We start from the raw sequence: 12,188 nt of genomic DNA on the forward strand, positions 1-12,188 counted from the left end.
TGGCTGAAAAAGACGTTTTGAGAAATAAGTCGTTTGACCGAATAATCCGTTTGGCAATAATTCGCCGAGATATTTTATTTGGCAAACAGTGTGTTTGTCCAAAGGGGTCTATTTAACTTTTTATTTAACTAACTTTAAAACAATCACAACACGAAAGCATGGGTTTTTCTCTCTTTCACATAAGTGCATTTTCAAAATCGAATCAAATTTAAAAATCTATCGGGGAAAATGATAGTTGAGATGTGAGAAATTGGAATGCAAAATAAGTGGCAAGAAATGAGACATGCGAAACGATTATAAAGTAGTGACAAGTGTAACGTAGGGGCCCTCCTTTGCCTACTGGTAAGACGCGCGGCTACACAGCAAGACCATGCTGAGGGTGGCTGGATTCGATTCGCGGTGCCGGTCTAGGCAATTTTCGGTTTGGAAATTATCTCGATTTCCCTGGGCATAAAAGTATCGTCGTGTAAGCCTTATGATATACGAATGCAAAAATGGTACCTTGGCTTAGAAACCTCGCAGTTAATAACTGTGGAAGTGCTAAAATGGAACAGTGAGGGATGTAATGCCAATAAGAATGGAAAGAAGAAGAAGTGCAACGTATCACTTCTGACTCTTCATTTATTTCTGCACATTTATCACTTCTCAATTCTCACTCTTCGCTCTAAAAAACGAGAAATGCAAATTGAGACATGAAAAGAGTAGTAAACAGTGAGGGGTGAAACGTCTTACTTTACTTTGGCTGAATGGCGCTTTCTACCAAACGAACAATTCTGACTTTCTGACTGAACCGCATTTTCGCATTTTAATAATCTATTCGGCCAACTGTCTTTGCGGCCAAAGACCAGCTCGGACAAACGATATTTTCACCCAAATTACCTTTTCGGATAAATCATTTTTTCGGCCGTATGATCCGTTCTCCAACTACTTCCGATTAGATAGGTTTTGGCATAATGGTTTGTTTGCCGTTTGCCAGAACAGGTCTTTAGGCCAAATATTGAAACACAGTTCCTAGGAAAGCGAGTGGAGAGAAGTTTGGAATGAAAAGTGAGTAGTTAGTAGTTAAAATTGCTAAATGTGAAGCGAGAAGTGAGCAATGAGACATTCACACTTCACACAAGAAATGAGACGTGGAAGTAGGAAGTGAAGTGAGAAATGTAAAGTGTGAAGTGAGAAGTGAGTAGTGAAAGGTACGAAGTAAAAAGTGAGAGGTGATAAGTGAGAAGTGAGATTTGAGATGTTAGAAGTGAGAAGTAAAAAATGTGATGTGAGATGTTAAACGTGAGAAGCGAGCAGTGAGATGTGACAAATGAGAAGTAAAAAGTGAAAAATAAGGAGTAATGTGAAAAAATATGAGAATCGAAAATAAAGGATTTTTTCGATCTTCTCTCGTTTTATTATTCTTCAATGTCCCTTCCTCTTACTGCATTCTTTTTTCTTTCTTCTTTTTTTTACCCATGGTTTTTCTTTCTCCATCCGGCTGAAAAAAATAAAGAAATTCCGCTAAACGCAAATTACGATGATGTAAAACGGGAGAGAATAAAAAAAAGCTTCGTAAGTTTAACAGCGTTTGAAGTGACAGAGACTATGGTCGTCGCAGCATCAAGGAAAGTTAAGAGTTCTGTATTTCCTGGACCCGATGGCATACCCGCCGCTCTATTTTGCAAATTTCTGTAGCCTTAGCAAAACCTCTTGCGGTTTTTTTTTTCAACTGATCCTTTCCCGCCATTTGGAAGCATTCCTATCCCAAGTAACATTTTAAATTTTATAACGTTCTTGGAGACCATAATTTACTCTACAAGAGTGTTTTAAATCCAGAATAAAACCAAAATGTTGCTAGGGACATGTTCTTGGTATTCAAAGTTGGAGACAACCGGGATGTAAAGAATTACCGAGGCATCACAAACTAGAATTATTAGTTAGAAATTATATTACACCAGGTCATCTTCAGCAACTCGAGAAATTATATTTCGACAGATCAACATGGCTTCATTCCTGGAACGTCTGTTGTGACAAACATGCTGGATTTCACCAGCACCTGCGTTACAGCGATGGAACAGAATAAACAAGTCGACGTCATCTACACTGACCTTAAAGCCGCCTTCGACATGATTGACCACAATATTTCGCTGTGTTAACTTTCTAAGCTGGTTGCATCAGCAGAGCTCAAGTCGTGGCTGCATTCGTATCTGAACAATAGGACGCTACGTGTGAAACTAGACAACTGTTTCTCAAATCCTTTTGTCAACAAATCAAATGTGCATCGGGGAAGTAAATCGGGCCCATTGCTATCCACGCTGTTCTTCAATGATGTTGCGCAAATATATGGAGCTAAATGCAAACTCGTATATGCTGACGATTTCAAACTCTACGTTACGGTTCAAACAATTGACGACTGTTGCCGTCTCCAAAGATGTCTGGACCTTTTTGTTGATTGGTGTAATCGATATAAATTGACAATCAGTGTGCCAAAATGTATGGTAATGATGTTCCATCGCATAAAACAGCCAATCATCTTCAACTGCATAATTAACGGCAATACGCTACGCAGAGTCGATAAAGTCAATGATCTCGGTGTTCTTTTGTACCCAAAACTGGATTTTCGTCTAAACTACGCCTATAAAGGTCAATCGCCAATTTAGAAATAATTTTTTGGTTTACCTGCCTCATTGCATTACATTCATTATCTAATCTTTTTTCTTTTTTTCATACTTCCTTTTAGCTATTTCCGTTTTCCTTTTTTATTGTTATTTCTATGATCTTTCTTATTCCCTCTTCCTCTTTCCTTCTTCCTTCTTCTTTGTTCCTTCCTACTTCTTTCTTCTTCCTTTTTGCGTTTTTCTTCTTTCTCCATCCTTCTTGTTTCTTTATTTTTTTTTGCTTTCTCCCTTCTACCTCATACCTCACCACCCACTACTCAACATCTAGCTCCTTAATTCCCAACATCATCTCTCACTTATCAACTCTTGCTTCTGTTTCTCACACTACCTATTTCTTACTTATTTTTTCTGACCTATCTCATCTACAGGGTGCGGCATAAAATAATGGGAAAATGTTTAAACTTGAGTATTGGGTTAATTTGAGTAGCTAGTGTCTAATTAATGTTGAAATTATATTTGTTTATGTTTACTTTCAAATGCCGCACCGAGAATTTGTAATTGTTTTATTGTAATTCTGAAAAAAGGTACACAAAAGAGGTGACTACTAGTTTGTTGCTCGCCCAGAAGACGCCGAATGAGATTTCTATGGTGGTAGGATGTCTTTTGGCCACAGTTTATTGCCTTAAAATGTCTCCACATGATGGATCTAAGCAGCGTAAGCCGGGTGGATGTGGATTTCCGTGCTTTGCACGTATGCCAAACGTGAACAAATCGGCTTGTGAAAAGATTTCTCGCAACCTGGTGCGTTTCAGCAGAAAACTTGCCAAGGAAGTCAAAATTTCTAAGAAATCCATACAAAATACCATCAAAGAAGGCTTGCATGTACCTTCCAAAGCTTGAGTGAAACGCCGCTTTATTACGGACCGGGTATAGGAACTACGAGTGACTCGTTCAAAAAGATTGCATTCTTTGTTGAAGAAGGAAAAAATTATAATCCTGTTCTCCGACGTGAAAAGCTTTTCAGCATCGATGCTGACGCAAACGGCCGCACGGACCGGTTCTATTTTACCGAAGAAAATTCTGGATGTTCTGGAGAAAGTGAAGGTTAAATTCCAAACCAATCCGGCTGGTGTCATGATGTTTGGCTTGGGGCGTCCAACGGATTAAAACTGCCGCTTGTTTCCATTGATGTTGGGGTTAAAATCAATACCGAATTGTTTTTCGATATTTTAAAGGACCAAGTGCTTCCCTGAGGAAAGGCCAAATTCTCCGAGGATCAAAACGTTGTCCTACCGAATGATGGAGCGCCATGTCACATGTTTAATGGACCCAACAATGGCTGAAGATCAAAATGAAATTTTGGTCGAAAGATTTGAGGCCCTCTAGCAGTCCAGACCTTAATCCGTTGGGTTATTCGATTGGAGCGTTTATTAAAGCACGAGCCTACAAACCATCGCATGCTTGTGTGAAGACCCTAATGTCAGCCATAACATGCACATGGCAGTCGATGTCGGAGGACTAGATTCGAAAGGCGTGTTCTAGCTTCGGTGTCGTCTTGAGAATATTAATAATAAAAAAAAAGCACACATTCAGTAAATTTGTTTGAAAAGACTTTATAATGATAACTGAACTCGAAAATGTTGAGATTATTGCTTGGAGCAGTTCAAATGGGATTTAAAAGAAATAGAACCAATTTTCGCATTATTTTATGCTGCACCCTGTAACTTCTCACCACTCACTTCTTACTTAAAATTACCAATACTAGCTTCCTACTTGTCACTGATCACAACTCGAAAAACTGTACTCATTTCTCATTTCACAGTACGCACTTCCCACTGCTCACTACTCTCCATTCAATTCAAACATCTTATTTCTCTTTTTTCACAATCATCATCACTTCGTCCGAATGATCCTTTCGGTCAAATGCCATTCGGCCAAATGGCACCGGTATCGGACGCCTTATTTCTGTTCTTTTTTAACCCAAGACGTAATCAATAGAATGGGAAGGCCTCTGCTTTGTTCGGTTCGTCTTGAGCTCCGTAGTTTTTATGCATTGAAAAATATGACGATTTTACTTGGATTAGATTGATATTCTAAAGTATGCTAAACTTCGGTAAATTGTAAAGAAATCCAAAACTATAGCTCAATAATTGATCTAGAGTGCAGCACTTCATATCCTCGCTCATTTGTCATTTGAACCACAAAAATAGATTTAGAAATAAAGTCCATCCAGCTAGTAATAAATAAAATTCGATCGAATAGGAGGTGTTGATTTAAGGATTTTCTCGAATTTCTTCTCATTTCGTGAAAAAAATACAAAATTTCTTCAATTCGAAGAAACGAAACCAAAAATGTCATACTAAAATTTCGCGTAATTCCGATTAGAATCTGCTGAAACATTGTTTTTTCTCAAAATCGCATATCCTTAACAGATCGATATCCTTCCGTAACCCAGCGGTGTATCTCATGGGGTCTGGGCCGAATGGAGACTGCGATTTTTCCGACAACCCAGGGCGTGATTGAGTATATTATGCAGCCACATGATCTATGAATGTATAAATAGTAATTGTGATGAAAAGTAACTATGGAAGTACTTAAGGTGAACTCCCATTTTAAAGCCGTTTGACGCTTTCAGGGACATATCGCAAAAGCAATATGCATGAACTAGTGAAAACCAACTTTCTGCCTTTGCTGCGCTACAAACTGCATAAAAAAGTTATTTTCAAATTTCTAGCGCGACCATTTTCATACTCTGTCTTGATCATCCTTAAGCAGAGAAGTTACAAAGTAGCAGAACTGGGATGCAAAGCTTTTATACAACGAGGGAACGGTACAAACCGTACCCCGTTTTTGGAAACACATGTTTGATTATTTTTGAGGCAGTTTTTGATGGACAGCCTATTTCAAATGTGTAAGGTTTCTATATGGAATTGTTTTATCCTTTTGACCCTTGACATTCCCAAAATATTGCAAATCAAATCGTTCCACCTACCTTGGACGGTTTAGGGTCATTTGGCCGAATGCCGTTTGGCCGAATGTCGTTTGGCCGAATGCCATTTGGCCGAAAGGGTCATTTGGCCGAACGCCATCTGGCCGAATGCCGTTTGGCCGAATAGTTGAAATTCTCTGAATGAAGAATAAAAAGAGAAGAAGGAAAGAGAAAGAAGAAAGAATTAAAGAAGAAGAAAGAATCAAGGAAGAAAAACGAAAAACAAGTGAAGTAGGAAGAATAAAGAAGAAAGAAGGAAGAAGGGTATGGAAGAAGAAGGAAGAAGGAGAAGGAAGAATGTAGAAAGAAGATGGTAGAAGGAAGAAGGAAGAAGGAAGAAAGAAGTATAAAGAAGGAATAAGAAAGAAGAAAGAAGGAAGAAAGAAGTAGAAAGAAGGAAGAAGAAAGAAGGAAGAAGGAAGAAGAAAGAAGGAAGAAGGAAGAAGGAAGAAGGAAGAAGGAAGAAGGAAGAAGGAAGAAGGAAGAAGAAATAAGGAAGAAGGAAGAAGAAAGAAGAAAGAAGGAAAAAGGAAAATGGAAGAAGGAAAAAGGAAGAAGGAAGAAGGAAGAAAGAAGAAAGAAGAAGGAAGATGGAAGGAAGAAGGAAGAAGGAAGAAAGAATAAGGAAGAAAGAGGAAGGAAGAAGGAAGAAAGAAGAAAGATAAAGAAAGAGGAAGAAGGAAGAAGAAAGAAGGAAGAAGAAATAATGAAGAAGGAAGAAGGCATAAGAAAACAGGAAGAAGAAAAAAAGGAAGAAGGAAGGAGGAAGAAAGAAGAAGGAAGAAGGAAGAAGGAAGAAGGAAGAAGGAAGAAGGAAGAAGGAAGAAGGAAGAAGGAAGAAGGAAGAAGGAAGAAGGAAGAAGGAAGAAGGAAGAAGGAAGAAGGAAGAAGGAAGAAGTAAAAAGGAAGAAGGAAGAAGGAAGAAGGAAGATGGAAGAAGAAAGAAGGAATAAGGACGAAAGAAGAAGGAATAAGGACGAAAGAAGAAGGAATAAGGACGAAAGAAGAAGGAAGAAGGAAGAAGGAAGAAGGAAGAAAGAAGAAATAGGAAGGAAGATGGAAGAAGGAAGAAGGAAGAAGGAAGAAGGAAGAAAGAAGAAAGATGAAGGGAGAAGGAAGAAGAAAGAAGGAAGAAGAAATAATGAAGAAGAAATAATGAAGAAGGAAGAAGGAATATGAAAACAAGAAGAAGAAAAAAATGAAGAAGGAAGAAGAAATTATGAAGAAGGAAGAGGGAAGAAGGAAGAAGGAATAAGGACGAAAGAAGAAGGAAGAAGGAAGAAAGAAGAAAAAAGAAGGAAGATGGAAGAAGGAAGAAGGAAGAAGGAAGAAGGAAGAAGGAAGAAAGAAGAAGGAAGAAAGAAGAAAGATGAAGGGAGAAGGAAGAAGAAAGAAGGAAGAAGAATGAAGGAAGAAGAAAGAAGTAAGAAGAAATAATGAAGAAGGAAGAAGGAATAAGAAAACAAGAAGAAGAAAAAAAGGAAGAAGGAATGAGGAAAAAGGAAGAAGGAAGAAGGAAGAAGGAAGGAGGAAGAAGGATGAAGGAAGAAGGAAGAAGGAAGATGGAAGATGGAAGAAGGAAGAAGGAAGAAGGAAGTAGGAAGAAGGAAGAAAGAATAAGGACGAAGGTAGAAGGAATAAGGAAGAAGGAAGAAGGAAGAAGGAAGAAGGAAGAAGGAAGAAGAAAGAAGGAAAAAGGAAAAAGGAAGAAGGAAAAAGGAAGAAGGAAGAAGGAAGAAAGAAGAAAGAAGAAAAAAGAAGGAAGATGGAAGAAGGAAGAAGGAAGAAAGAAGAAAGATGAAGGGAGAGGAAGAAGGAAGAAGAAAGAAGGAAGAAGAAATAATGAAGAAGGAAGAAGGCATAAGAAAACAGGAAGGAGAAAAAAGGAAGAAAGAAGAAGGAAGAAGGAAGAAGGAAGAAGGAAGAAGGAAGAAGGAAGAAGGAAAAAGGAAGAAGGAAGAAGGAAGAAGGAAGAAAGAAGAAAAAAGAAGGAAGATGGAAGAAGGAAGAAGGAAGAAGGAAGAAAGAAGAAAGATAAAGGGAGAAGGAAGAAGAAAGAAGGAAGAAGAAATAATGAAGAAGGAAGAAGGAATAAGAGAACAAGAAGAAGAAAAAAAGGAAGAAGGAAGAAGGAAGACGGAAGAAGGAAGAAGGAAGAAGGAAGAAGGAAGAAGGAAGAAGGAAGATGGAAGAAGGAAAAAGGAAGAAGGAATAAGGACGAAGGAAGAAGGAATAATGAAGAAGGAAGAATGAAGAAGGAAGAAGGAAGAAGGAAGAAGGAAGTAGGAAGAAGGAAGAAGGAAGAAGGAAGAAGGAAGAAGGAAGAAGGAAGAAGAAAGAAGGATGAAGGATGAAGGAAGAATAAAGAAAGTAGAAGGAAGAAGGAAGAAGGAAGAAGAAAGAAGGAAGAAGGAAGAAGGACGAAGGAAGAAGTAAGAAGTCAGAAGGAAGATGGATGAAGGAATAAGGAATAAGGAAGAAGGATGAAGGAAGCTGGAAGAAGGAAGAAGGAAGAAGAAAGAAGGAAGAAAGAAGAAGGAAGAAGGAAGAAGGAAGTAAGAAGAAGGAAGAAGGAAGCAGGAAGAAGGAAGCATGAAGAAGGTAGAAGGAATAAGGAAGAAGGAATAAGGATTCAGGAAAAAAGAAGAAGGAAGAAGGAAGAATAAAGAAGGAAGAAGAAAAAGGAAGATGGAAGAAGGAATAAGAAAAAAGGAAGAAGGAAGAAGAAATGATGAAGAAGGGAGAAGGAAGAATAAAAAAGAAGAAGAAAACAAAAGAAGAAGGAAGAAGGATGAAGAAAAAAAGGAAGAAGAAAAAAGGAAGAAGAAAAAACGGAAGAAGGAATTAGAGAGAAGGAAGAAGAAAAAAGAAAGAGAAGGGAACGAAGAAGGAAGAAAGAAAAAGGAAGGAAAAAAGAAGAAGGAAAAAGAAAGACGTAAGAAAGAAGAAGGAAGAAGGAGGTGGGAGAAGGAAGAAGGAGAAAAAAGAAGAAGGAAGAAGTTCTCTGTTCTCAGTTCTCTGTTCACTTTTCTCTTCCCATTTTTCACGTCTCACTTCTCACTTCTTACTTCACATTATTCACGTTTTTTTTTATCTTCGCAACTCGTAATTTGAGGTCAATTTTTTTTAACTATTCGGCCAAACGGCATTCGGCCAAATGACCCGTTCGGCCAAACGGCATTCGGCCAAATGGCGTTCGGCCAAACGGCATTCGGCCAGACGGCATTCGGCCAAATGGCCTGACACCCCTTGGACGTATTGTTGTGGATGGATTGATGCACTGATGGGTGACCTCCGATGCAGGGTCTGCGCCACCGATGAGCTTCCCGGGGTAGAATGGATCGAACCGGTGGACGAGTCGCAATCGATGGATGATCTCTGCTGAGAAGTATGATGAATCAACTGTTTTAGTTCAGACAATTTATGTACGGGAACGTAATGTACCGGTTCGGGAGCTACCTCGCCGTCGATGAGCAGCCGCTGTTCGTCCATGGTTTGCGCCCGCCGGGCCGCCGTCTGCCTGGCTGGCGATCTGCTGCCGCTCTACGGTCAGGATGCACCTTTCGCAGACGCAGTTGCGGAACTTACAATAGCGCTTGTGTCCCTTCAGGCCGATCTTGAGACTGTGGTTGCGGCAGCGGGCACAGTTCGGCGGTGTGCGCGGGGTCATGCTGCTGGACGCTCCGTTGTTGTCCGTTCGGCTGTCGTAACCTGATTCGGACATTTTCACTATCGGAACCGATCAACCGGGCGCGGGCAAACTGTATTCTTTTGTGGACTTTTGTTCTTGCTTGGTTGAGTTTCAGAACTACAATTTTCCGGAATCGCGCTTCAGGGTTTCTCTACTGCTGATACATTCAGTCACGGAATATCACACTCTAGCGGAACTACTATTGGTAGCGTTAATCTTCGAAGAATGAAAATTGAAAGATGAAAGTACATCGCAAATAGAAACATCGTTCGGAGATTGGGCACGATCCAGATAACATTAGCTACGGGAAGTACTTCCTCTAGTTTAATAACTTGATTATTATCGGTAAAGATTCCAAATAGAATACGTGGAGATTTCTGGTGGAACCAATAATGAAAAAAAAACAAAAACATTTTTAATCTAAAAATTTGAGGGCTATAAAGGTTTGAGAAGGAATCCAACGGTAATCACAATAAGAAAGTCGTATTTAGAATGAAACTAGCTTGTATAGCATCGGTTCTTTAACTGTCGTGAAAAACAATCATGGGCGCATTCATATATACATTTCGTGAATTCCCATTTGAACTATCATTTCAGTTTCTCTGGCTAGCACAAATACTCTATGACCCTGGGACGTCGAGAAAAATTGCCAAAGGCGAACCAACATTTGACCCAAGCCATCTGCAACATGGTCTGCTTTGTAGTGCCGTGTCTTACTGAATTCAACGATCGCGGAACGTAATTCATAAAAATCAACATAAATAGAAGTAAAGTTTTCACCATCCCATTCGATGCAATAAGCTTTATTTTATACTTAGGCCAATGTATGAAACATTTTAATTTGTGTACAATTTGAACAGAAAGTTAGATTAGACTCGGTTGTGAATCGCGATCCGCTTGCCAAACAGAACGAGGTAGGCTATGATACAGCGATAGAAGCAAAGTATGTGGAATTGAGGTAGTAGAGAGTAGAATGCTTTTAAAGTTTTCTTGATCCATTGAAAATGCAGTATGGACAAAAATCACATTGTTTAATCTTATTCAACTCATTTGATTGATTATCACATTGGCCTAAATGGTCTAATGTTCCCACTTTCTCCAGTTTTCCCAACCTACCAAAATACCCGTCAGATTCGTTTTATTACCAATACAGCGATTCAAATTAAGTGTCCTAAGTGCTTAAAGCTCCCGATGTGCACAAATTTCCTCACAGAAATTTTGCGATTGCGTTGGGTTTTAGTTTATGAAATTTGGTCAGCATTCTGCGCAAGCAGCCAAGGTTATTCACCTTTTAATTTTGATTGATTTGATTTAAATTGATTGACAATTTAATTAGTCAAATTACACCAATTTACCAACTTAATCAATTATATATTTTTTTTAAATTAAGAGCCAACTTCATTCCATAATAATAGGATATCCATGCATTTTGATTTGTTACTATGAACTGATGATTACTAATCAAAACTCACAAAAGTAAACTTTTTTTCCCTAAATTTGCCTAAGAAAAGGTAAATTCTTTCATGTCAACTAATCACCCCCACCTTGCGTGCAATATTTAGGTCAGGCTCTGGTGTATCAAAAACATAGAATCGCCCTCTTCGGGGACCACCTACCTGAAGCGTGCTGCTGTGGATGAAGCGTTGCTCTGCCAGGTGATGACCTTCGGTGCAGGGCCAGAGCCACCGACGCACTGTCCGGGTTGGAGTTCATCGAGCCGGAGAACGAATCGCACTCGTTCGTTCTCGGATGCGAACTGTGGCTAATTTCTTTTAGGTCGCACAATTTCGGCACAAGAAGGTTATGTTCCGGTTTTGGGGGCACTTCGCCGTCCTGCAGCAGCCGCTGTTCGTCCATGACCTGCGCCCGTCGGTCAGCCGTCTGCTTGGCCATGATCCGCTGCCGCTCGACCGTCAGGCAGCACCTCTTGCAGTTGCAGTCTCGAAAGCTACAATAGCGCTTGTGTCCCTTCAGGGCTATCTTGAGACCATGGTTGCGGCAGCGGGCGCAGTTGGGCGGTGTGCGCGGGTTCATGCTGGTGGACGCTCCGTTGTTATCAGTTCGGCTCTCGTAACCTGATTCGGACATCTTTACTATCCAGCGTTCTCGCGAAACCATCAACCGATTTAGCAATATCTTGCTAGAAAAGATCTTTCCCTCTCTTACAATTCCTTCAATTCAACTAGTTATCGAGCTGCAATGGTCCGAAAGTGCACTCTATCACTGCACTGTTCGCGCTAACTCACGCAATATTGCACACAAATGTAACTACTATGACTACTACTACAGAGAGAAAATAAAACTGTATTGCTCGATACTGACGGGATCCTGGTCAGAAGGGGGACAATGTACCAGGACGCACCCTCAAAAGGCGACGCGTAATTCAGAAAACATTTACTATGGGAAGTACTTCCATGAAGCTAAAATCTCGATCGAGCCCACGAGATCGCAAAGACCCATCCGAATTGACGCCTTCGAATGGACAATAATTTTGCCACAACATACTCGTCCCGATGGCGCCAATCGATTGTGATCAATGTTCTTCCGTCGGATCTGATTTCCCGGAATCACACTACATACTCTTTATGGAAACCGAAAACGACGGTCTGAATCGATTGCTAACAAATGTTGTTCCGTTGCGTGAGGTTTTCCAGAAACACGATAGGTTAGAAAATCCGTTCTACACTCGTTCTGAAAGAAAATGAAAAATAACAACGCATTATTAATTGATCGTTCAATGATGAGATCTAAATCTAAACTAATTTATCGTTCGTTCAATGCCTTGTTTTCGATTGATTTCTTAAAAAGTGTATATCAACATGTATGTACCTTTGATTGAAATGTATGCCGCGTTTGTTCAGAATATTGTTGATTCTAACCGTGACATCGATTGAAATCCCAAATAACA

General features: G+C 39.8%; 1 protein-coding gene across 12 annotated transcripts in view; it reads right to left on the bottom strand.

The window, feature by feature from the left end:
* Positions 1–12,188, bottom strand: part of LOC134227444 (uncharacterized) — a 625,652-nt gene that overhangs the window by 562,677 nt on the left and 50,787 nt on the right. For 5 of the 12 annotated variants that reach the window (XM_062708982.1, XM_062708959.1, XM_062708968.1 and 2 more), the window contains 2 exons: positions 11,861–11,971; positions 10,897–11,563 (listed from right to left, as the gene is read on the bottom strand). In XM_062708982.1, coding sequence (XP_062564966.1) covers positions 10,897–11,398 — 502 coding nt within the window. In that variant the 5' untranslated portion in view covers positions 11,399–11,563; positions 11,861–11,971. Of the gene's footprint in view, positions 1–10,896; positions 11,972–12,188 lie in introns of all 12 variants that reach the window. The other 7 variants (XM_062708951.1, XM_062708942.1, XM_062708976.1 and 4 more) reach the window with 5 other exon arrangements.

This window comes from Armigeres subalbatus, chromosome 1 (genome assembly GCF_024139115.2).
Source record: "Armigeres subalbatus isolate Guangzhou_Male chromosome 1, GZ_Asu_2, whole genome shotgun sequence".
Lineage (NCBI taxonomy): Eukaryota > Metazoa > Arthropoda > Insecta > Diptera > Culicidae > Armigeres > Armigeres subalbatus.